Below are 26,595 nucleotides of genomic sequence, written 5' to 3' on the forward strand. Positions count from 1 at the left end.
AATAAAAATATATCGACTGAGGGTAAAATTTCAAGCTGGGATGATTTGATTTTTGTTTATGAACGGGACGCAAGGATTGGAGATGTGAGATTATTAAAATCAATACACGATGAACATATTATACCTGACAAAATCAGAAAAATGAAAGTCAGCAACTGCGTCAAAGTGTTCAGTGAAAGGATGGTTGCTGCTCTTCGTTTTGCTGCAGAATTTGGTATGTATCTAAATGTACGGTATGATATAAAAATATTTAAAAAAATATTAAGTCTTTAATAAATACTTGTTTTTTTCTATTTCAGTGTCGTCACCAAAAAAAGAAAGTTTGTTAGCCACCAGTGATGTCGTTTTATTCTTCGACAAACTCTTCGACAGTACAAATGGTGCTACCAACTTTTCCAAAGGTAAAATGAGATACATTACGACACCGCAGTCTGCACACCATGCATTTTGGATTGATGCTATTAACAAATTGAAGAAAATGAAATTTTTGAATTCAGGGAGAGAGAGGATTGTACCATCTCTAAAAAACTATATTTTGACCATCAAAGGTTTTCAAGGGCTCTGGGCAGATTTGCATCAGGCTGGTTTTAAAAAACTAGTCACGCGACGTCTCAACCAAGATCCATTGGAAAACTTTTTCGGTGCAATAAGAATGTACAATGGAAGGAATGTGAATCCAACATGCAGAGACTTTGTCAACACTTTTAAGTCTGCACTCATTAGTCATTTTTTGTCGTCACACTCTCCGACATTTAACTGTGAAAATGATAGAGGGCGCATGATACTAAACCTAAAAGAGTTTTTAAGTTTCTCTCGTGATAGTCCCACATTACTTTCAGAACCTGAGCTCAATAATGAATCAAGGATGTCATTATCTAGTTTGTTAATAGCAGAATGCAATAGCATTACTGTGCGTGATGTATCTGTTTTACGCTCTCAACAGGAGAGAAGTAAAGTTGGAGCCCATGGATATACTGCTGGTTGGGTTTGTCGTAGATTGTTAAGTGACAATAACTGTGAGGCCTGCAAACAATCCCTTACTCAGTCAGAAGCTTCAATTCATCACAAATATGTATCGTTGAGAGAGAGAACCGGTTATTGTTTAAAATTAGCATCTAAAAGTCTTCTGAATTTATTTACAAGATGTATTGAAATTATTAATGAGTATTTAAATAATCCAAATAATCTTATCCAATCAAATATCCATAAAAACTTGCAGTATATTTTGGAGGAAAATTTAAATTTTGAGTGGTTATGTCCAAGCCATATAAATGTTATAAAAGTTAAACTCGTTAAGTTAATTGTTAAATTACAACTATTTAATTGGACTCAAGAAATAAATAAAATATTAACAGGAAAATATGATTCTAAATTACTTAATTCCAATCTAAATGTTTTACAAAAATTAGCTGTTATAAAAAGCAAAAGGTATTCAAAAAACAACCATTAATTTATATTTTAGTAACTATTGATTTGTTTACTCCTGCATATAAATACAGAAGGCTTTTATCACATATTTTTAAACAAACAATTATTTTTAACCTATTTATTTCTTTATTGTTGCAAAATGAATATGTTATATCTTTTTATAGCTAACATACAGTATTTCTTTAAAAAATTAACTTTAATTGTTCACAGCATTATTGCAAATTGAATATGTTATGTCTTTTGATAGCTAACATATGGTATTTCTTTTAAATATGGACTTCAATTGTTCACATCATTATTGCGAATTAAATATGTTATGTCTTTTTATAGCTAACATATAGTATTTCTTTTAAATATGGACTTTAATTGTTCACATCATTATTGTAAATTAAATATGTTGTCTTTTTTTTTAGCTAACATAGAGTATTTCTTTAAAAAGTGAACTTTAATTGTTCACAGCATTATAGCGAATTAAATATGTTATGTCTTTTTATAGCTAACATACAGTATTTCTTTAAAAAATAAACTTTAATTGTTCACAGCATTATTGCAAATTAAATATGTTATGTCTCTTTTAGCTAACATATAGTATTTCTTTTAAATATGGACTTTAATTGTTCACATCATTATTGTAAATGAAATATGTTGTCTTTTTTTTAGCTAACATACAGTTTCCTTTAAAAAATGAACTTTAATTGTTCACAACAATATTGAAAAATTGAATATGTTATGTCTTTTTTAGCCAACATATAGTATTTCTTTTAAATAAGGACTTTAATTGTTCACATCATTGTTGTAAATTAAATATGTTGTCTTTTTTTTAGCTAACATACCGTTTCCTTTAAAAAAATAATTCTAATTGTTCACAGCATTATTGCAAATAAATTTGTTATGTCTTTTTTAGCTAACACACAGTATTTCTTTTAAATATGGACTTTAATTGGTCACATCATTATTGTAAATTAAATATGTTGGCTTTTTAAAGCTAACATACAGTATTTCTTTAAAAAATAAAATTTAATAGTTCACAGCATTATTGCAAATAAATATGTTATGTCTGTTTTAGCTAACATACAGTTTTTCTTTAAAAAATGGAATAAAATTGTTCACAGCATTATTGCGAATTAAATATGTTATGTCTTTTTATAGCTAACATACAGTATTTCTTTAAAAAATAAACTTTAATTGTTCACAGCATTATTGCAAATTAAATATGTTATGTCTTTTTTAGCTAACATATAGTATTTCTTTAAATATGGACTTTAATTGTTCACATCATTATTGTAAATTAAATATGTTGTCTTTTTTTAGCTTACATAGAGTATTTCTTTGAAAAATGAACTCTAATTGTTCACAGCATTATTGCAAATTAAATATGTTATGTCTTTTTTAGCTAACATATAGTATTTCTTTAAATATGGACTTTAATTGTTCACATCATTATTGTAAATTAAATATGTTGTCTTTTTTTAGCTTACATAGAGTATTTCTTTGAAAAATGAACTCTAATTGTTCACAGCATTATTGCAAATTAAATATGTTATGTCTTTTTTAGCTAACATATAGTATTTCTTTTAAATATGGACTTTAATAGTTCACATCGTTATTGTAAATTAAATATGTTATTTTTTTTTATAGTTAACATACAGTATTTCTTTAAAAAATTAACTTTAATGGTTCACAGCATTATTGCAAATCGAATATGTTATGTCTTTTTTTAGCCAACATACAGTATATCTTTTAAATATGGACTTTAATTGTTCACATCATTATATAAGTATATATATATATATATATATACATATATAGAAGGAGAAGAAGATATACATGTTATTTAAGTATATAGATATTTAGATATATATATATGTGTAGAATTTAATAAACAAGTTTTGCTCCTCAGAAAATATTCCAATGTTATCTTTTTTTGTTGCATAAATCTATATTATCCATGTATGTATTGAAGCGTTGACTTATCATGTTTTTCTTTCCAGAACTTTAAATAATGATTGGCATGTCTAATTATGCGTTCCATGTTGACGTTTTTTTATCTAGCTTAACACTGAATTCTCCTCTAAATCAAAGTTACAACATAAACTAAATTATTAAAAAATCATGTTCCAAATAAAGTGTCTTTTTTTCATCTCCTCTGTCTTCAAAGCCTCTTCACCATTAATGATCAGTGTTAGGATAAGTTTGCTTTATAAAAATTTGTTGTTAAAAGTGGTGAATTCACTTTTAAATCACAAAAAAGGAAACTAAGATTTTTTATTACACTTTGTGTGATGGCAATCAATTTCCAAAACTTACAACTCATTATTTTCAAAATGCAGCATCATTAATGATAGAGAAGCTTTAATTCCTTCATAATATAAACGTGTAATTTGATCAGTAGTAATAATTAAAAATCGGTGGTAAAAGTAACAATTTGGAAAAAAAAACATTAAAAAGTGAATACTTCTGATTTTTAACTATTACTCAAGATCAAGCTATGAGCTGTAAAAGCTTTTAGGGAAAGTTTTGAATTTCCCGCGGATTTTTTTTCGATGGATATAAGCGCCAACGTGAAATAGCGCAAATACAAAATTTGACCAATAGGAATATGTTATTATACCTAAAGGTCAAATAGTTGTTACGGCGCCGTAGTACTAAGTGTCAGATCTGAACTAGTAATAGTTCTACATTATCTCTGGACAGAACGTCAGAATTCGTCAGGATTCTGACAAAGGCGGTGGGCTACCAACACAAAAATACAGATAAAAATATTATTTTTTTAAAATACGATAAAAAGTACGTTTTTAATTGTGTTTTATGCCGTTCTAAATTTTGTTTTATTCCGTTTGTTTTGATTTTGCCTACTTATTAATTACTTTATTATTTTATTAAAGTAAGTACTTCCACGAAAACGAAATGTCAAAAATTATCGATTTATTTAGGTGATGGTACCACTGGTCTCCTCCATCGTATTACGTTTTTCGGCAGGGCGATAATAAAATTCTACTAAAATGTCTTCTTTGAAATGTGGAATCCTCGTAAGTCATTTGTTGTAGTTTTAGTAACCGTGTTTAATGTGTTTTCTTTGACTGCATTCTTGTATTAATTTATTGTTTGAAATTTTGACAAGCAGTTTGGTATGTAAGGTTAGGTTATGTAATAACTCCTGTTACAATGTGAAAACAATACTTCCAGGCCCGCCACTTCAGCAAAACGGCCTCCACCAATGCTGCTGCCGCCGCTTCATCTACCGGCCCCATGATAAAGCCTCCAGTCCAAATCTTCGGTTTGGAGGGACGTTATGCCACAGCCCTATACTCGGCAGCCTCTAAAATGAAGCAGTTAGATGCTGTCGAGAAGGAGCTTACTAACTTCCAATCTCAGATGAAATCTGATCCGAAACTGAAGGAGATTGTTATCAACCCAACAATCAAACGATCTATCAAAGCCAGTGCATTTAAAGATCTGGCTACCAAGGTAAAGTGAATGCTACAGGATTTTACAGAACGGTTAAAGATTTAATAATAATCTTACTTGGTATAAAAATCACATTTTCATAGTACATACAAAATTACAATATATTGGTAAAATTTTTACATATTTATCTATTAGTTGAATGTAATATGACTTAAATTTGTCAGCCTCATGGTGTAGTGGTTGACTCGACATGGTTGACGTGAAATTTTTTATTTGAAAAGGTGTTCTTACACTAGAATATTTCATAGTCCCTCATACCTCAAGCGTAAGACTGATAATTTTACCTTCATGTAAAAAATAATTATGAAGATACACGGCGATTAGTATACCAATGTATTACCCTATGCACCATTGGGTGTGGAAAGGGAATAATGATGATGTTGACTTAAATCTAAATTAATTGACACAGAAGAATAACATTTTTGAAAAGTAATGTGGAATATTAAGTGGCCACTTAAACCAGCCAATGACAGGTCATAAGCCATGTAAATGCCTAGACTTCCATATTCCTTTCTTAAAAATGTTTTCCCTCTCTGTTGCAACAAATTTAAATATGAATAACTCCCAAGGGAGGAAATGCAGCCAGTCTGCAAGCATTTGGACATACTCACTTGTCCTTGGAAGTTTAGAACCTGTAATTTGATGTTTTATATCCCCAACCAAAAATATTTTCTTTTTAGAACTGCGTAACTCCACAGACATGTTGACACAACGAAAATAATGCGTTCACTAACAAAAACAAACACGATGTAACAAGCACATTAACACTTAATTCGTGCGCGCCGTGCTATGTAAGTTCTGACAAGTTCCGATGCAAGTCGGCACGGGTTGCCGTGATTCAATTTACGTAAATTTTTATTTATAAGTGTTTTGACATCATTCAAACATAATTAGAGGGTATGCATTGAAAAAATAAAACTTTAATTTTTCTGCGACACCCTAATACACATCGAATACATTTTATTGTATTTTTACTATTAAGAATCACAGCGAAATTCAGATGAATGCAGAGGCACCGCATCTTGTGTATATTTTATTACCATATTATTAGCAACTAACAAAGCAATAGTTGTCTATGTCACGCTCATAAACGCATCTGAGCACGAGAGAGACAGATATTATTTTCATAATGCGTATGCCGTGCGATGTCATCATCATCATCATCATTCCCTTTCCGCACCTTATGGTGCATAGGTCACTGCATTGGTACACTAATCGCAGCTTATCATGATCATTTTTGTTACATCAAGGCAAGATGATCAGTCTGACGTTTCAGATACCAGTCCAGGGACTATGAAATACGCTAGTGTAAGACCTTTTTAAATAAATATTTTATATCTACCGTGTCGGGAATCGAATTCAAGACCTCTTGAGTAGTAGGCAAACGCGCTGACCATTACACCTTGGGGTGAGGAGTGCGATGTCATACCATGAGCTTATTCACAGATACTACACAATGCATTCGTGTAAGTATTGCGAACGCACCAGCTTTAAAAAATCCACCAGTAATATGTTAAAGATTATTTACTGCCATTTATGAAGACGTCTCATGTTTTGCAGTTACCGACTTGTGCTAGAAACCTGACAATATTATTGTGTGTACTTGTTTCCTTAGATTATGTAATGATATTAATAATTTGTAATTTTTTATTTTTAAAAAATCTTATGAACATTTTGTTAACTAGTGTACCAGGTTCATAGGTAATCTGAAATTAATAGAAATGTAAATGTTTTTTACAACTAAAACTCTCGAGTCGTATAATCTCATTTCATTCAAAAAAAGATTAAAGAAATATTATTTTTGTCACAGATTTCACTTTCACCAGCCACTTCTAACATGTTGGAGCTGATGGCTGAGAACGGAAGGCTGAAGAAACTGGATCATGTGATCAATGCCTTCAAGATCATGATGTCCGCTCACCGAGGTGAAGTTATCTGCGAAGTGACCACAGCCAAGGCTCTGGATGCTGCTCAGCGAAAGAGCCTGGAGGGAGCCCTTAAAGTAAGCGATTTCGCTAAAAAGGCGTATACTTATATGGCGATAAATATAAACAATATCTTATAAGAATGTTTCTTTTGTTGTTTATGTTCCGAATCTTAAAAAAAATACACATCTGAGGCTCATTGTTGCCGTTTGAGCATGAAACACAACCAAGCACAAGTTTGGATTTTGTCTAAGGGAAAAGACCATAATAAAAAATAAAAACGCATGCAGTGGAAAGCGGTTCTTAGGTAAATCACTCTAGGGTGGTATTCTGAATCTTCTGTCCGTGTGACCATATGTGACAAAGTGTAAATGCATGCAAAAAATATAAATCCCTAAATTAATTGCTTTCTAGGGCAGCGGTTTTCAACCATTTTTAATTTCCTGCGTGGCAGTCTCTTTAAATACTGTTCTATGACTAACAAACTCCTTTAATAAAAAAAATCTAAGTTTTTTTTTAAGAAAACTTTGCACAAGGGTGCTTACAGACTGTAGTGAATAAAACTTTTTTTTACAAACTATTATGCATTCAGAAAATATTACATGTTATTTAGTCATTAACTTTAGATAACAATTTTAATGGGATGGATGCATTTGCTTTGCCTGAATCAGTTCTTCCATGTTTGGCTTTGTTTTGCCCAGAGCAACTCTTGTGTCATTCGTCGCGTATCTATTTTGAGATTTCGTCTTCATAGTAAGAAGTGTAGAAAAAGCAGTCTTGCACACATAGGCGGTTGCGAATGGAATCAGTACTCTTAGAGCCAACTTTGCGACATCGGGATAGGACTGTGCCATTTCAATCCAAAAATCATTACAACGCGTTTCATGGAAAACATGTTTTCCACCCTCATCATTTATTAACCCAATAAACGGTTTTTGAATTAGATTGCAAACTGAGTACCACACGTAGTACCATGCAAGAGAGTGGTCGAATCTCGGTGTGGTGGGAGTAACAATGGAGTTCGGTCACTTATATAGAGTAAATACGCATCCGTTTTTCGCAGTCTTATCAAAACAGCATCCCCTAGGGGGCCGAAGACCCCAGTTTGAGAACTAATCACCCGGGTCAATTTATGAGGGCACCACAGTTGATACAGTGTTATATGTATCTAGGAATTATCAAAATTTTCCCATTTGAACATGAATCACAACCAAAGAAAAATGCATGCAGTAGAAGGGATTTTTTTAGGTAAATCACTTTTGACAATTTATAAGGGTGCACAGCCAGTGTTACCTGTGTCTAAATTTTTTTTCTGGTATATTACCTACCTATTATTTAAATTTCATAAAAAACTGTTTTATTAAAAAAAGAACAGATTGATCAAAATATACATCGCTTCTTTGTAACACCAACGTATTATCTCAAAAAGACTGAAATTTTACAGGAAGCAACCCTTACATATATAAAAATCTAAATAAATGTTTTTTACTACGGAATCTTCATTTAATTAGGTTCATGGTAAAAAAAAACTTTCATGTAGGTTTTATACTTTTTTTATGTTTAAAAGTTGCTTCCTGTAAAATTGCATTTTTTGAGATAATACTTTGTTGCAAAGAAGCGATATATATACAATGACATTGCATATACAATTTTATACTTTTAAATAAATGATTCATTAGATGCATCAAAGTAAAATAATACATATTATTTGATGAATAGTCCTGTCCGTAGAACTCGTCAATTTGTACTCTTCAACATTCCTAACTCAATGACTAATTATTTAAAAAATAGCACTCTACGAAGAATACAGATTACCTATAATGACAGTTTTAGTGACATCGACATACTACATTGTAAATACCATATTTTTATCAGATCAGTTAAAGACATTTTAAATTTATCCCCTGCTTGACTTTTAACTTTTAATTTGATTCTCAATTTTGTCTTTCAATTTTAACTTTTTAATTTCAATTCTTAATTTTAACTTTTAATTTAAACTTTTAACTTAATTTTAATTTAAACTTTTCATTTTAATTTTAACTTTTACTTTCAATTTTAATAATTTGATTTCAACTCTTAATTTATACTTACCTACATCTACTACCTGCATCGAATAATTTATTGTTAGTTGTGATTTTTTTTACAATTAAATTGAAATGTTCATGGAAGCAGAGAGAGAGGGAGGAAAGTAGAGTAGCTTTACAATGTCTTCTCCTTTTTATGAACTTTTTATGTAATATTTTTATTTTTACTTTTTTAGAATTAAATTATTTTTCCCCTCTCCTCCTGCATTCATTAGTGTGAAATCTGTAATTGGTCTTACTTTTTAAATTTGTTCTTTTGTACCTTGTTTTTTTATATAAAGACTGTATGATTTCATTAATAAATAAATAAATAGGACATGGGAGTGTCAACATAGAAAATTTTGTGGAGCTGTAATCTTTTTTTATTGAAGTTTGTATTTATGGAGTTTTTTTTTTATTCAATTTTTTTATTTTCAGAATTTCTTGAAGCCGAATGAGACCATCCATTTGACAGCCAAGGTTGACCCTGCACTGCTGGGAGGAATGATTGTTTCTATTGGTGATAAGTACGTTGATATGAGTGTTGCCAGCAAAGTTAAGCGTTACACAGAAGTTATCCAGGCTGCTGCCTAAGTACTAAACATCTTTGTTATTTCATCTTAAATATTCACCTTGCAACAAATATACAGATAAATCACCGAAGTTATCTTATTTGTTATGAAAAATTAGTATACAATTAAATATATGTAAATAAATAATCTCGTTTTATTTTCGGACTCAGACTCAGCTTATCATGTTTACTTTATGCTGAATTTTCACCCAATGATATAGCATAGCTGGTTACAAATATTTTGAATATCTCCAAACTAAAAAAGTTTTTTTTTTCATATTTATTTAAAGAAACATTTTTGTTCTTATTCAATTTTGGAGGCCATTTTCAATAAATTGTAAACAACTCACTATTAGAATATGGGGATCTAGTTACGGTAGAACAGGGTGCGAACCTCTGACCCCTTAAAACAACATTTTCAGTGTGTTTATAATGTTGTTTTCATACATTTCATAAACAAAACCCCAGGGAGTACCTTAACCTCTTGGTGTATACCACCCCAACTGTGGGGCCATAAAATTCAAGTGAAATAGCGTATGGCCCCACGGTCAGGATGCAATAATTATTTCACTTGTATTTAAAGATTTGGACTATCAATGACATCTATAGATGAAACTACACAGAAAAATCACAGATTTTTTTTTGTTTTGTTTTACTGATAAATTTGCAATTTGGCAAATATGTATTTTTATATTATAGATTAACTTTATATAATACATTTAAATAAAACAATTGTTTATAATTTTATTAACTGAATTACTTTTAATTTTAAAATTTGATATTACAATGAAAATTATACGAGTAGATGAACAGATTTAGACCAATATAAAGAACTTATATAATTTTACGTTAGTATACATTTGATTGTTGGATAGTGGGCCTAATTTGAAATATTAAACTACAAAATCATACATGACTTGAATTGGAATATTTTGAACCGAGTATTAAATTGTTACATTTTTCAGTGTGCTGTAGACAACTCCGCCATGATTTTTAGAACAAATATCTGTAGCGATGTATATAACTGAGTGAATAAAATATCCTAATTCTATCATGTAAATACAAAGAGAAAATAAATTTGACATCCCACATACATAATATAAATTGAAGTTATCCATCTTAAATTTAAATATACACAAATGCGTTATTACAAAATTAATATTTACCATTCTTTAAATGCCAGTCTTTTTATTTCTTCCAACTCTCAATCCGCGAGTCATCCCATAAAGAGGAAGCTCGCATTATCCAAAAATAGAATATATTACCACAATCATTATATAGGCTAGGCTAGTGTTATAGCTAATGTATAGTCGACCAAGTATATAAACACTAGTTGAGGCATATTATTATTGCTTATGGCATAGATCGAGGAATAATAACATTCAGAGGCCTGTAAGCAAACAACGACTAGAAATTTTACTCTAAAAATGAACACACAATAATGACAATGAAAAACTAAAACTATTCTACTTTACAGTTTTCGGAGGTGAAATAAAATTAATTGTACTAATGCAATACACACCGGTGTCAGGATCCTAATGCTAAATATCATAAGAGGCGATGCTACTGCATAAAATAAACATAGAATGTATTCAAAGGTTTTATATCAAAGTAAATCGCCACTTTAACTTACACGTCTCTGAATTTATAATAAAACTTATTTGTGAAATTTTCGGCAAGTAAAATAAAATAATTATTTATAATCGACAAATCTAATAAATATTTATAGTAAAAAAGTTTTAAAAACAGTAATTTTTTTATAAAATAAAACTACCAATACGTAAAAAAATGGAAAGTATCAAATTTTGAGCAGAATAAAATTTTCTTTGTGAAATCTGCTGATCAAAAGCATGTAATGTGAGTTTTATTATTATGTACGGGAGTACATTAACTGTAAACATAATTACAATTAATGTATGTAGTACAATCTGTCAATGTATTAAGACTATCCTTAAGACGTATACAGATCTCCAATCTGACTAACACAGGAACAAATATTTACGACGACTGACACGAAACTGCGTATACAATTCAGTTCGTGCAGAGACTAATTTATGTAGCATTATAATCCTTACGTATGACGCTACTTAATTTGATAAAACTGACCAAATATTTTCAGCCTTTAATTATAAAGTGAGGTTATCATAATAACATTAAGGATAATACGTGTTTTGATATATTAGAATGAGCTGTAGCGGGTGTGATGCATCCTTCCTTCAGCCAGTATTACTTTCAGCTTTCTTCCGACGTAATATTTGTTTGTTCTCGTTCCTGCCGCAGCCACTCGACAAATTCGTCTAACATTACGGGCCCTGGAACCAGAACATCGAAGAGATGTAATAAACAATAATGGATACAGCTGGTGGAAATTTGAAATGCAGTAAGAGACAAAGTGTAAATTGAAGGCAGTTATGCAGAAAGCTGAAAGCTATAGAAAAGTGAAACTGAGATAATAGCACTTTTGTGAAAAAAACGAATAATCAAATCTACATAAGAGTTAGAATGTTTTTTTTTACAAAAAATCATTTGATTACGTATTTGACTGTCTGAAGTCTTGCTGAAATCACAACCTAAGGTGTGCATGTTGTGTTATTATGTATTAATCATATTATTTTATATTTATATAGTACTTAATTGCATAGAATCACCCAATCAATTTGTTATAACTCTGAAAATCATTTAATCACGTTTTAAAGGAATTTTGGTGATTTTTTAATCTGGGTGACCACACAACCCAATATATGCATTTTGCAGGAAACAGCTAGATCTAATATATCCATTCAATATCTTATACAACTTTTGAATGTATGAGGTGGCATTAATTTTCGTGTCATTTTGAAATCACAACAGAAGAAGGTGATTATTACAGTTTTTTTGTATGAAAGCGGCCTGGCTGTTTTTAGCAGAACATAGAGTTTACCTTCCTGAACCTAATGACACCTATATTTATTTTTTCAAAATTGTGGACTGACTGCTTTCTGCATAACTATGTTCAATTGTTGATGAGAAGGAAAAGTTGAAAATAAATAATATTTCTTGTTTTTATAAAAAAAAACATTATTTGTCATACGTTGCAACAGTAATATCGTTCAATAAAAAATGATATTCGCGGGGTAGGTCTAAAAATTCCCAGTATGAAGGGGAAGGGAGATAAATAGAAAGACGGTAATATTTTCCATTACAACATATCTTTAACCGTTTGAAAATTGACGCATTTTATTTATTAGTTTAAACACTTATTTAGTTAAGTGACCATGAATATATTATAGACTGTAATTGATGAATGCGTAAGCTATGAATCTTTTTGATAAAAAATTACTCACATATGCTGTGAGCACCGCGTAGTGGTGCTGGCATAGGAGGCCGCGGACGTATGTGAGCACCGCGGTGAATGAGTTAACTAGTTTATTGTGTATGCAGACAATTGATAGAATTCCATATTTAATTTGGTAATGTATCCAAAATAAAACAAGTTTATTTGGTTTGTTTGAAAATGTCCTAACAAGACGAAACGCGTCACAATATACCCTTTGTATATTTTATAAAAAATAAAGTAGAATTATAATCCAATAAACTTGTTTTATTTTGGATACATTACCAAATTAGAGTTAACTAGTATTAATTTTTCAGAATTTTCAAATAATTTTATAAACTCAAAAAAATATGTCATGTCTTTGTCTTGAAAATAGGCTGAAATTGCTGACATGACATTTTCATCATTGGTAAATTTTGTTCCTTGAAGACTTTTTTTTTATTTGGGAATAAATAATAACACTGATGAGCAAAACTAAAGTTTTTGAATGTTACATGAACTAAAGAAGATGATTCTTATAGAATAGTCTATCAGTGCACCAAGCATAAGTTGAACAAGCGAGGCAGTGAGATAAAGCACTGTAATTAAAGGATGTTATCATCCCAAAACAGCATTTTACTGTGCAGCACCATGTCTGATCACGACAAAAGACCATTAGAGAATGAAGGCAATAATTACCCAGGAAGCGAAATGCCATTTGGGCAACGCAATATTTTTTAAATATGAGATGCGGATGATAAGGCAATAATGTGTTTATTTATTATATGTAATGTGTCTTTATAAGAACTATCTGGGCTGGTAATCTGAACGAAATTGCGCATGAAGAGACTGCTCTGTTAGTATGTAAATTCGTGTTATTATTTAAAAATGCATTTTCTACATGCGATTTTGCATTCAGAATACCACCCCAGGTGCGAAGGGAATGATGATGATAGAGATGAGTCAAAGATAGTTACAGGCGCCATCGGCATCATAGTTGTCCAGTTCGAGATGCACGGTCCGGCTGAACTCCAGAATGTTGCACCACTGGTCCCGGTTGATGACACGGTAGCGGGAGTTCTCCAGAAAAGTGGAGAAGCGCGACAGGAGCGGCCACCCGCCTCCCAATAGCAGCTGGAGCATGGCACGACCCGTCACGGCCTCTAGGCTACGCTGGTCCTTGTCCTGAAATTTATAGTATAACACAAATTAATTCATTTACATTAATATAAGATTATACATATATAGGTGTGAAAAGATGCCCGTTCTAGAGGGCCTGATTCATAATCCTTTGCAAAACATTAAATAAGTTAACCTTTGGCCCGTTGTAGTGTAAAAAGAGAAACAATATCTAGGCAATCATCATCAACAGTAGCATGCTCTACACCTCATTGTGGGCCCTGGCCTCCTCCAGAATCCATCTCCATTCCTCCTTGCACCCTGCGGCTCTTCTCCAGTTCGTCAGGCCAACTGCTCTCATGTCACTTTCCACATCATCCAGCCATTTTAATTATTTTGATTTGCCTCTGCTTCGTCTGCTTTCCGTAGTATTAAGAATTTGATTTGGGGTACGATTATCATTCATTCTGTAGACATAGCTAAACCAGTGTTATCTCCTTATTTTTATGAATCGTACAATGTTGGGTTCTCCATACAGTGCCTCTAATTTATGTTACCAATAGCGTAAATAATAATCAATATAATAAAATAATATTCACTGGAAATTGTTTTTACATGGTTTTGAAAAAAAAATTCGATCAAAAATATTTTTTGAACATTAATTAAACAATGTAATATAATTATAATTTTATTAATTTTTGGAATTTCCAATATCACTCTTGTTTTTGTAATGCATTTGAACAGAACTTGGTAGAAGGGAAATCCTATTAAACAAGTAAATTATATTAAGACTTACTCTGGCAAAATCATAAGCATATCTGTAGATTCCTTTGAACTGATGTGGGTCATTTAATAGACTCCGTAAATAATCCAATTTATTTTGTATTTTACTAATGCTGTCACACTGTAGATCTGCTAAACCTGAAAATAAGAACATTAAAAAAATAAATTAACTTTTTAGTCACATTGGGAAAGTTTTTTTTTTTTAAAATTAAAAGAAAAAATAATGTAAACTGTCAATACCCATTGGTGTTATCTTCTTAACTAGGTATTTCTTATACTCATTGCTAGAACATTGCATCCAATTTTTTTTTTGAATACTTTTTATTTTGTCAATAAAATATCATGCGCAAATTAAGTGATACACAATGTATGGTTGACTGAATATCATATCGTCGGATTTCTAGCACAAGTTGATAACCACATTTTACTAGTTGTGAGATTACAATTATAAAGTTAAATCTCATCTTGTGATTGTGATTTGTATCAACAATTTAAAGTTGAATATTATAAAATATTATTTTTTGCATTTATAAAATGCGAAATATTTTTATTGACCTTTTCAATAAGGAATATTTGATGCCATGTAGAAAGATATTTTATTTTATGCATTATGAACAAGTTTGTCCCTATAATTTCGGCAATCGATGTGCCATAAGCACTCGTGTTCGCTATATATACTTATTTTGTAATCACTTTTGGATTCTATCTATGCGGCATTTTCGGCAAAAAAATGCGCAAGAGCGACACACGCGGAACAAGTGGTTTTTATCCTGCTGTTCTGTCAGTGCACGTTTAAACGATAACAATTTGGCCCCGCACAGTAGCGTTAGCCATTGTCCTGCGGAGGTAGCCTGCCCGTTTATCTCAATGGACTCAAAGGACAATGTTTTGGTCCATTGTCATACAAATTTCTGTTTATATAGGACAATAGGCCCGAAGCTGGGACGAGACGATACTCCCCTGTCCCCATGTAAACTACGCATTAAGTTTACCAAGAAAAAGGTCAAGTTAATTAATCATCCCCCACCAAGCCCCACCGGTTGTTTAATTTTTATGTGGTATTTCGATTGGTTTTTTTTCCATTAGTACTTCTTGCCTTATATGGATTATTTATGTTTAAAAAATGTATATGTTTATAAAACATTTTCAAAGAATATATATTTTTTTTAAATTAAAGGTTGACTTTTACAAATTTGTAACAATAATTTGTGTATTTTTATCATAAAAAACCGTTTTTACTTTGTGGGATGACATTTTGTTTATAAATAAATATGCATAAAGCCCTAATTTTTAGTTAAACGAGTATAAGTCCTGATGATAAGATAGTATGTAACATCGAAACGGTATAAATGCATGACTGAAACTTTAAGTGGTTAATACAAATCTATAAACAAATAAGTGTAATAATTTGTCCGGGCAACAGAGCAATGTAATAAGCCAAGCATTATCTGTGCATTTATTGTATATTTATAATTAAAAAAATAATTAATTGAAAAAATAAATTTTAAAAACTTGCAAAACGACCACGGCACAGTATTTCCCAGTGAGAATTACATTTTCAATAAACAAAAAAAAATTGTTGTGTTTATTACATGAAAACCTTAATACATAATGATGTATGCCTGGAGAGCGAATTGGTGATGAACGAAAGTAAGTCAAAAGTGATGGTATATAAAAGGGCAAGTGAGGTTACTGATTGCATAATAAATGTAAACAACGAATGTCTCAAACAAGTAGAAAAATTTGTGTATCTGGGAAGCATGTTTTCAAGAGATGGAAGAGTAGAAAAAGATGTTGAAAGGAGAGTGAATACAGGCAACAAAATGAATGGCACACTAAGCACAGTAATTCCTAGTAAAAATATGTCAATCGAAGCTAAACTGGCAGTGCACCAAAGAATTTTAGTCCCAACACCTATGTATGGAAGTGAAACATGGAACTGGCAGAGGACGACCAAGACGTGGCATGATCAGATAAACCAAAATCTTAAGTCTGGTCATGTAAAAAGCAGGCAGAACCGAAGGGCATGTATGACAAGATGTATGACTGTGGAAGAAGCTAGAAATGTATGCCAGGATAGACGTGTATGGCAGTCCATTTTCTCTGCCTACCCCTACAGTTAAGAGGCGTGATGGAAGTAGTAGTAGTACCTTGAAGCCATTCTTCCTGAGTGAAATAACCCATTTGTTTTGCTCCCATTTTGTAAGCTACTACCAACATTACGACATTTTCTGGCTCCACAGCAATATCTTCGCAAAATTTTTCCATTCCTTCCGGACCTGAAAAAATAAAGATAAATGAATACTTGTAGTTCGATTGCCGTAAAAAAAAAAAATTTACAAACTAATATGGGTACATTTTAAATCTAATTGAAGCATTTTTTTCAATGTGGACATTTTTAGCTTCTCTGTGACTTTCTGGCAACTCATTAGATACTTTTAAGTCTATACAACAGTTTGTTTCGAGTTCCAGTCAGTCTCAGCTTAGAAAGCCTGAATCGATTCCATTTTTCGTTTGATTTATTTTTGATGCTATTTGTATTTGATGTCTTTCAAAATGTAACTTAGAACTAGTCCGCATTTTGATTTGTTAATTAACTTAAGGGTATTGAATGAAATAATTATTGGAGTAAAATAAAAAATTGCTATGATGATACAACCTCCACTGACTGGCACCATAATAAGTTTTTCAAGATTATCTAACATAAGGATTATTCTTGTATATTGATCACACTTCAATACTACCAACTGATTTGATCATCTATCTTTTAATTATAAAATAGTTTTGTATCGTTTATAAAATAATGGAGAAGTGGAAAAAGGTCTGTATATAAAGGGCACTTCACAAGGCAATAAAAACCTCCACACATAATGTATCTGCTTTCTTTTTATCTTTAGTACTAATTCATACATCTTGTGTTTACATAAATCCATTAAAACCATCTGATTTATTACAAATTTTAAATGAATATTTTATCGTTTGTGAACCTAAATAAATAAATTACATTTGCATAGTTCAAATTAATATTTAATGAATTTGGTTCTAACCAAGTATATCGGGCTCATCAGGTGTGGTGTATTCTCTGAACCAAGCGAGGCATCTTTTCACACTGAAACTTGAATCTTCTGATCTGGAGCATCTTCGGTTACTAAACAAAATAAAAAAAAGGCAATGTGTCAATCAAAATATACCTACATATAAATTAAATAAAGAATACGGTTCTGAGTGTGAAATAAAAATGCTGAAAAAGAAAAACTGGTGGAGATTGGGTTTAATTCCTGGCAAGGTTTATTGAAACAATTTTTTAAAGTTTTTTGATGATATAGATCGACACAATAATTAAAGATAGAATAAGGAAGTTCAGTGCTAAGGAAAATTTGATATAAAAATGTTTTCTTACATGCAGTAAAAATTAGGGCATTTAATTATATGGTATATATATTTTTAATATACAGAATACGAATGGTGATATAATTTCACATGCTGATGATACAGTACTCTTTTCAATCTTCATGTGACGAAGTAAATTAAAAATCAAATATGGATATTAATAAATTAAAAGAATGGTTTGACGACAATATTTTGTCTCTGAATACTGAAAAAACATATTACTTCACTTTTACACTGAAAGAACAAGTTAGACCTTCTATAAATATTTATATCCACACTACAAAATGCAATGAAGGATATCAGTTTCATAGTGATAATTGCCTTCAAATCACTGAAAAAATTAGCATAAAATATTTAGGCATTATAATTGATAAAAATATAAAATGGAAGGAGCAAATAAATAATATTATAAATAGAATGAGAAAACTTATACATGTATTTATAAGATTAAGGAATATATTAACCATCGAAAAATTAAAATACATTTACTTTGCATTAGCCCAATCCATATTACAGTACATTACAGTATGGAATAATTGGATGGAATGGTGCTTTTAACACATTGTCGTCGGGACACGGCATTTGCCGTTTTTCGCGGACTGTCGGTCAACCGCGGGACACGGCAAATGCCGTTTTTGTCGACTGTCGGTTGTTGGCGGGAAACGGCATTAAACGGGTTTGTTATCAGCGTGAAATAAAACGCCTTGAAGGGTGATTTGCTACCTGGGGTGCTAGGCGACAGTCTGTCGACGTTATTTGAGATGCCTTGTCCGGATTGGCTAGTGTGCCACTTGTAAAGGCGTCGCCAGAAATCTAGAGTTTTATGCGATCTCAATCTCCAGTTTAGTTTGAGTCATTTCACGTATTGGACTATTTTTCATACCGCTCGCACTGTTTTGTTTACTGTTTGGTATTTTCTTATTTGAATATATTAGCATTGTATAGGACGTTACCCCTACAAAAATGTCTTTACAAGCCAATGATAGTGACGATGAAGTGTATGCCGACAATTTATCTAATTGTTCATGGAATGATGACATTGAAGAGTTGTCAGACAAAGAACCGAGTGATGATGAACAAATACCAAGACCTAGAACGTTTCCCCGTCGCACTATTGAAAGTGATTCTGATTCGGAGACGAGCTCAGATGAGGATGTGGACGAGTGGTCATCGTTTGATAATCCTCCAGTTCTGGAATCGTTTTTAGGCCGCCGCGGTTTGAATTCAAATGTCCATTGTCCTCAAACTGTAAGTGATGCGATAGAGTTATTTATCGGTAATGATTTGTTTGAATATTTTATAAACGAATCTAATAGATATTACCACCAAAACTCACATAATTACAAATTATATAAAAAATCGGGAAAGTGGAAAAATATTACTTTGAAAGAAATGAAAAAGTTTTTGGGGCTGATTATTTTGATGGGACAAGTTCGAAAGGATATAAGGGACGAGTACTGGTCTACTGAACCAACAACCGAAACTCCTTATTTTGCTAAAACGATGTCCAGAGACCGGTTTCGGCAGATATGGAAAGCGTGGCATTTTTCTAACAATGAAGAAATCATAGATAGTTCCGACCGATTATGCAAAGTAAAACCAATTATTGACCACTTTTTACCTAAATTTATTTATTTTTGATGATCAAATGTCAAATATGATTTCTTTGAAAATTTCGATCGAAAATATTATTTGGTTTAGAAATTGTGTCAATTTTAAGAAAGCGATATATTTTTGCGCTAATCGCGAAAAACACCCGCTATAGGCTAGAGTCTATTGTTCGAAGCGCCCGACTACAATGTGTTAAAACAAATATTTTACCGGTCGAAAAAATACAAAAATATATTATAAAAGTTATTTTACTACTTTTACCACTGTTCAATTATTTAAAAAAAATAAAGTTTAAGATATAAAATTGTTATATAAAAAGAACTGTTTGCTTCAAATAAATAAGGACAAAATAAATAGTAGTGTTTCTATTTCACAAAACGTAAGTACGGGACCTAGAACAGGTGGTAATATCTTAATTTCCAATTTAAAAACAACTACAGCACAACATCATTATACCTACAGAGGAATATTTTTCTTTAATGAAATGAACAAAGAAAATAGTGTAAGTCTAAAGCAAAAATAAAGTGTAGTCAGGAATACAATATATTTAAGAAAGAAGTGAAAAGTTACATTTATAATTCTTTTTCGGGCAGCACTGATTAAAAACACGGTTTACATATTTTTTTGTAATTTATAATAAAAATATTAATAATTAAAGATAAAATAAACAAACTATTGTAAGACGTCAGTCCCCATTATGTACACAATAATTGTTTTTTTCTTTTACTAATGGGAAACGTCAATGTAAATATATGTATTTAATTCATAGAAAAATTGTATTTAGTAGTAATATTATATACTTATATTTGTTATCTGAATAATAAAAAAATAATATATATATATATATACAAGCGAAAAAAGAAATAAAAACACATTTTAATAAAATTGAACTAGTACTTTAAAATGTTGCAAGTTCTAATGAACAGCTGTTTAGAGTAGCCAATCAATTTTATTTATTTATTTATTGTGGATAACTTATATAGCGCCATTTTCGTAATAAAATACCTCAAGGGCGCTTTACATGGTGATTCTATTGTTAAGTTAATTTAATTGAAGCTTTTAAATTTGTAATTTAATTAAAATAATTTATTTTGTTGTCACGTGCTACGGATTTATTCAAATGATTTAGAGAACAAGTGGGTTTTAAGTTTTTTCCGAAACATCACTTCACTTTCACAGCCTCGCACCTCTGCTGGGAGAGCATTCCATGCCATAGGGCCTGCGACCGCAAATGCGCGCTCACCAAATTTAGTGCGCTGTTTGCGTAGAGGTATAATAACTTTTCCTCTCGCCGTAGACGTAGCTGATCTAAGCGTGAGACGCCTGTCAGCTAGTTCATCTGGAATGCATAGTTCCCTTAGATATTCCGGAGCCGAGTTGTGCAGTGACTTATACATAAGCCAACAGAGTTCGTATTCGACCCTCTGTGGAAAACGTAGCCAGTGTAGTTCCCGAAGTAGTGGAGTGATATGACTGAACTTAGAGATTCCGAAAATTATGGGGCATTCCATTGTGACTGATGGTACATTTGATTCCAGAATTTGAGAGTTGTAACTATGTCATCCGAATTTATACAGTAGTAAAATATTTTTTTAAAACGAGATAAAGAAGCATTAAATTATACTGCTTTCAAGAAAAAGCCAATATGTTCTGTGTAATTATTGTTTGAATGAATGAGACTCTAGTGTGACACTGGAAAGTCACATTCTTTTTTTAACAAAGGAATTTATGCCAAACTACTTAATATTAATGAGATTTTTTTTTGTGCTGTAAAGCATGAAATATTTAACACCTATGTTTTAAAATAATAGAAGTCTAATATCAGTAGCAGAAAAAAACAAAATTGTGACTGGTAGGACAGAGCTTTGTGTCTGGTAAGATTTCTAAATAGCAAATATGTGGGAAGTAATAGTTTCTATATATAAAAAGTAATTATTTATTTTTTCGAAAAGTAATTTTGCACATATTTATAAAAAAGACATTTAGCAATGTTATTATTAAATGGATATTAAAATTTTTCGTCATTTTCCCACTCTACAAGGAATGCCTTTTATGTGTTTTGGTATATCTCCTGTTTCCGGGAAGCCATGTTTAGCGTATTTTTATACGTATAGGGTTCACTTTTAAAAGGCCGGGACAACTAGTGACGCCACTAGTGAAGTAATTTTAAAATAAAAACAATTCTTGGCGATTACAATACAATACACAAGAAAAAAAAATTATATATTAAAACCACTGAACTTCCTTATTGTGTTTGTAATAATCAATCCTAATGCTAAATATCATAAGAGGCGATGCTACTGCAAAAAATAAACACAGAATGTATTCAAAGGTTTTACATCAAAGTAAATCGCCACTTTAACTTACACGTCTCTGAATTTACAATAAAACTTATTCGTGAAATTTTCGGCAAGTAAAATAAAATAATTATTTATAATCGACAAATCTAATAAATATTTGTAGTAAAAAAGTTTTAAAAACAGTAATTTTTTTATAAAATGAAACTACCGATACGTGAAAAAATGGAAAGTATCAAATTTTGAGCAGAATAAAATTTTCTTTGTGAAATCTGCTGATTAAAAGCATGTAATGTGAGTTTTATTATTATGTACGGGAGTACATTAACTGTAAACACAATTGTATTAAGACTATCCTTAAGACGTATGTAGATCTCCAATCTGACTAACACAGAAACAAATATTTACGAGCAAATAAAAACCACTGAACTTCTTTATTGTGTTTGTAATAATCAAATTGTGTCTACAATTTATTGGTTTTTGAAAAATAATTATTACATGTATATTATTCTTGTGCTTAAATTAATAAAATAAATCATTAAACAAGTAACATAAAGAACGTAATGAAAATCAACTAATGTAAAAAGTAAAACATACGTAAAATATTTCAGTAGGCAGATGGCAGAAAAAACCATCTGTAATTTTTGAAAATGTTCAGGAGCACTGAAATACGACTCAATTTCAAGACTTTAATCCAGAATATATTAGTGTTACTTTTTAATAATAAATTACCGTTCTAAATGATGATGTATTTTTTTCTTTTTTATATGTGTATTAACTGAAATATTTATTAAAACTTTTGAAAACTAAAAAACAGAAAAAAAATACAGATGGTCCCTTCTGCCATCTGACTGCCGATTTGTACGATGATATAGTTTTTAGTATCACAATACCTAAGTAGTATTCTGAATAATTATTTTGATTTAGTTTATATAAACACGTGATGTTGATCTTTGTTCTGAATACCCGAAACTTGCGTTCAGTGTTAAACTCGCGTGTGGCGTAAAGAAGTGTTTTATTTATTTTATATTGAAAATAGAACACTTACATATCTTCGTCCATACAACTGCAGCAAAACTTTAACTTGATACAAGTAATGATAACCAATTATAAAATATGTATATTCACAGCACTTATCTCACGTTGGAACAAACAACACATCAGACATACGGTCTAATTTGAAATCAAATGTCTCCGACAAGGTCAACGCTTATATTGTCACATCAAAACTAAGTGGAAAAATATTTTTATAATGAAGATTACTCGAAATATATAATGATTACTAGAACACAGGGTAATTTCAATACAGTTTATAGTGTCTATCTTGCTGGAGATGTTAGCATGTTAGCAATGAGAAAAGCTCCCAAATATGTGTGGGTTATGGTGGGCAATGTATTGCGGCTGTCTGAGATAAAAATAAACACTCTGAAGGAATAATGTTACAAATTACACAGATCAAAAATATTTTCACCAGGCACCAGTGAATTGGAATCACTCTTGATAATGAAAGAAACGAATAGCGATTGTGATAACAGCTATTATTATATTGTAATAATTAACTTATCTGAGATATTTAACTTTCTGATGAAAAATTAGGTGTTTATAACTTTGTTCTCTGATTATTTTTTTATACAATTTAATAATTAAGACACGAAATGATTAAAATATCACATACATTTATCAAGTTCTTAGAATAATTATAAATTTTAATTTAACGAAACTATCAAGAATTGAAACATAAATTTATATCTTAATCTTTTTTACTAAATTATATATTGTACCATATAAATTTAACATTATTATTAATTTATTTTAATTCTACTTTTTAATGAAAACGAATTATTCAATTGATTTGTAAAATTAGGTAAGAATTCAATGAGGAACTTCAGCTCTACGGGAAAATTGGATACAAAAAAGGATTTCTTACGCGGGGTAAAAATTAGAGCATAAAATTGTACGGCAAAGTTTCTTGAAAATGTACAGAAAAAATAATAAAAAATATTTTAATAAAAACGCACTACTTTAAATGACGTCACTGGTTCATGTGAATCAACCTATGATCTGAGAGCTATGGAAGATTTCCGGTCTGCTTGTCGCTTCGGGACCAATAGGAAGAACTGAATGAGAATAAGCGGAAATGAACCTCTGACGTCACACGCGGAGTTATTTCAGAAATACAAAACTTTAAAAAATCGTAGCGCCGATAATACGATATGTAAAAATTAAAAAAAAAATTTTTGACTTAGTTTAACAGTCTATTAACAAATAAAAAATTTGAAAAAAACCACTGAACTTCCTCATTACAAATATAAGATCATATTTTATTGAATAACTTATTTACAATATATTTTTTGATTTATATTAATTTTTATTGTGTGTTTTGCATATTAATGTGTGCCACAATATTTATAAACATGTATTTGTATTGATTTCTGTATATGAGAGTCCCAGGATTTTTTTGGCAGGTTGGGACATGAAAATTAAAGCTGTCCAATAACATAATCGTGTTTTATGTAAAATAAATTGATTACATACAAAATACACCCTTAGACACAAGAATTTGTATGGAATTTAAATGTATAACAAAAAATGTAAAAAAAAATTATACATAAAAAAATATTGTTTCTTTTTGAACTTTTATCAAGATTGCAGGTAAAATAATTTAAAAACATCTGATCTGCGTGAAATACATGATTTAAAATAAAGGTAAAAAATATAATATATAGCACATAAAAGGGTACTTTTTTTTGGACAACAGGCCAGGATTTGCGGTGAAATACACAGAACACTCAGGCTTGAGAAAAATCACATTTAGTTTATGTGATCTCACTAGGAATCAAACTTGGAGCCCTCCACGAATGAGGCAAAACGAGGGGTGCACAGAAAGTCATTCTAGTTACTCTCTACGTGTTTTTATTGAGGTTTTTTTTGTAATACTTAAATAATATTATCAACAAGCTTGAAGTGATTTTCCACAAAAACGGTTCTAAACAAATTATCCTTGATTATTATCATCGAAAGATATGTCATATTTAATGTCATATTTAATAGTAACAAGATACAGCTTTTAAGGGCCAATACATACAGATGATTTTATCAGTGCGATTTTTATTTGCGGGGATAATTGTATGTGTCCAAGCCAGGTCCACTAAAGCACCCTCAAAACGCTTGTTACAGGAAGCTGCTGCGTCCGTTCTCAGACTTCAAAGTTAGTTACAAAACGAACCACCTTATACCTAATATTCTCCTCAAGAGCTTGCTTTAAAAACTCAGATGTTTTGGGCTTTAGTAAGGTGTCATCATGTTCTACTTAGGAGTGGATGAGGAAAAATAATGAAAAATTGTAAGTGTGGATAGTAATTTTGATATTCTGGCCAGCAACTAGGAGGGAATTGACAATCTGAGACTATAAAAAGGTTACCCATGACTGGTCTACAGTTACCTGTTGTGTCTGGTCCTTTTGGTGTGGTGCTGGGGCTCCAGGGGGTGCAGGGGCAGGGAAGGGGGGCCGCTCCGCTGCCTCTTGCTGCAGCGCGGCATGGCGCCCGCCTGCCCCTGGGTCAACACACGATTACTCTGCATTCGTAAGAAAAGTCACCATTAATATTTTCCATATTCTGATGTAATAAAATGTCACTCATTATCAAAAACACATCTAAATTACAATAAACTATCATGTTGCGTACTTAAAGTACAAAGGTATATGATGGAATAAAGGAGTGTATGTTTCTTGTGGTTAACAAGTTGTGATGAAACTGTGAAGTAACCTGTCATAACAATAATCAAAAATGTTGATATACACAAATAAAATCATCACGTCCACTTCCACTTCTGTAGTGTCATAAACGTCGTTCTAAGTTAACCGCTTGTTTATATTTTATTACTCAGGTTCTTGATTTTAAAATTATGTTTTTAAACGATTGAAGAGTTTTTGCTCAACCGTTGACAATATTTTTGTTTGGTATGTCCGAGAAGAAGCTCGTTATAAAAGTGAATAAATGTATAGAAAAACCACAAACTAAAATGACAACTAATGTTTCCTCATTATATCCGAGATCTCGCTATTTCAGTGATTCATTGATATTTGTCACGGGACTGTCACTGTTAGACTGGGTGAATGTAATGCAAAGAGAATTTAACAGAATTTCTAACTGTTTAAATGTAAATATACTTAAACTAAACGTTTCTAAAACTAAATTCATGATTATCAGAGGTTCTGAGAAAGATTTATTTATTTATTTTATAAACGCCAAAAAGGCTCTTACAATATATAGTTGAAAAGTACATAAAGTATTATAGAAATTGACATAAGATAGACATAAGAGAGTTAAGATGTGGTCCATATACAAGGATTAAATTTATGTTAGAGAAATTAAATATCCTGGGTACTGAAAAGAGAATTCTGTTCAATGTTGACTTTTATTTATAAGTTGAAAAACAGACTGCTTCCTGGGTACATGATGAAAAATATACAATACAATAAAAATTTCCACAGTTATGGAACGAGAAGTGGAGGTGATTTCAGGCTTCCTTAGGTAAAACTGACAGGAACTGGAAACAACCTTTACTATAAAGGTTTATAAATATAAATATAAACCTTTATAGTAAAGGTGTGTAGTATAACAAGTTGCGAAAATACTTCATTTTG

The 26,595-nt window shown here is 31.0% G+C and overlaps 2 protein-coding genes across 7 annotated transcripts in view; one reads left to right on the top strand and one right to left on the bottom strand.

The window, feature by feature from the left end:
• The first annotated feature begins 4,128 nt into the window (after positions 1–4,128).
• Positions 4,129–9,600, top strand: LOC148274034 (ATP synthase subunit O, mitochondrial-like). Its single transcript, XM_088237721.1, has 5 exons — positions 4,129–4,215; positions 4,362–4,457; positions 4,615–4,896; positions 6,707–6,898; positions 9,323–9,600. The coding sequence occupies exons 2-5, from the start codon at positions 4,431–4,433 to the stop codon at positions 9,476–9,478; spliced, it is 657 nt and encodes a 218-aa protein (XP_088093847.1). The 5' UTR covers positions 4,129–4,215; positions 4,362–4,430; the 3' UTR covers positions 9,479–9,600.
• A 1,603-nt stretch (positions 9,601–11,203) lies between these two features.
• Positions 11,204–26,595, bottom strand: part of LOC148274035 (DCN1-like protein 4) — a 45,106-nt gene continuing 29,714 nt past the window's right edge. For 4 of the 6 annotated variants that reach the window (XM_088237717.1, XM_088237716.1, XM_088237715.1 and 1 more), the window contains 6 exons: positions 25,390–25,523; positions 17,697–17,797; positions 16,800–16,928; positions 14,663–14,787; positions 13,725–13,932; positions 11,204–11,767 (listed from right to left, as the gene is read on the bottom strand). In XM_088237717.1, coding sequence (XP_088093843.1) covers positions 11,688–11,767; positions 13,725–13,932; positions 14,663–14,787; positions 16,800–16,928; positions 17,697–17,797; positions 25,390–25,487 — 741 coding nt within the window. In that variant the 5' untranslated portion in view covers positions 25,488–25,523 and the 3' untranslated portion in view covers positions 11,204–11,687. Of the gene's footprint in view, positions 11,768–13,724; positions 13,933–14,662; positions 14,788–16,799; positions 16,929–17,696; positions 17,798–22,679; positions 22,929–22,995; positions 23,247–25,389; positions 25,524–26,595 lie in introns of those variants that run through there. The other 2 variants (XM_088237719.1, XM_088237720.1) reach the window with 2 other exon arrangements.

This window comes from Micrasema longulum, unplaced genomic scaffold (assembly GCF_059751315.1).
Source record: "Micrasema longulum isolate JH-2025_06_02 unplaced genomic scaffold, ASM5975131v1 h1tg001775l, whole genome shotgun sequence".
NCBI classification, from domain to species: domain Eukaryota; kingdom Metazoa; phylum Arthropoda; class Insecta; order Trichoptera; family Brachycentridae; genus Micrasema; species Micrasema longulum.

Bases quoted from the DNA above. Each gene is read 5' to 3' on its own strand.
- LOC148274034 (XM_088237721.1), top strand. From the start codon at position 4,431: ATGTCTTCTTTGAAATGTGGAATCCTC. The intron at 4,897-6,706 runs GTAAAGTGAATG...TTTTTGTCACAG, and splicing joins TTAAAGATCTGGCTACCAAG to ATTTCACTTTCACCAGCCAC. The intron at 6,899-9,322 runs GTAAGCGATTTC...TTTTATTTTCAG, and splicing joins GCCTGGAGGGAGCCCTTAAA to AATTTCTTGAAGCCGAATGA.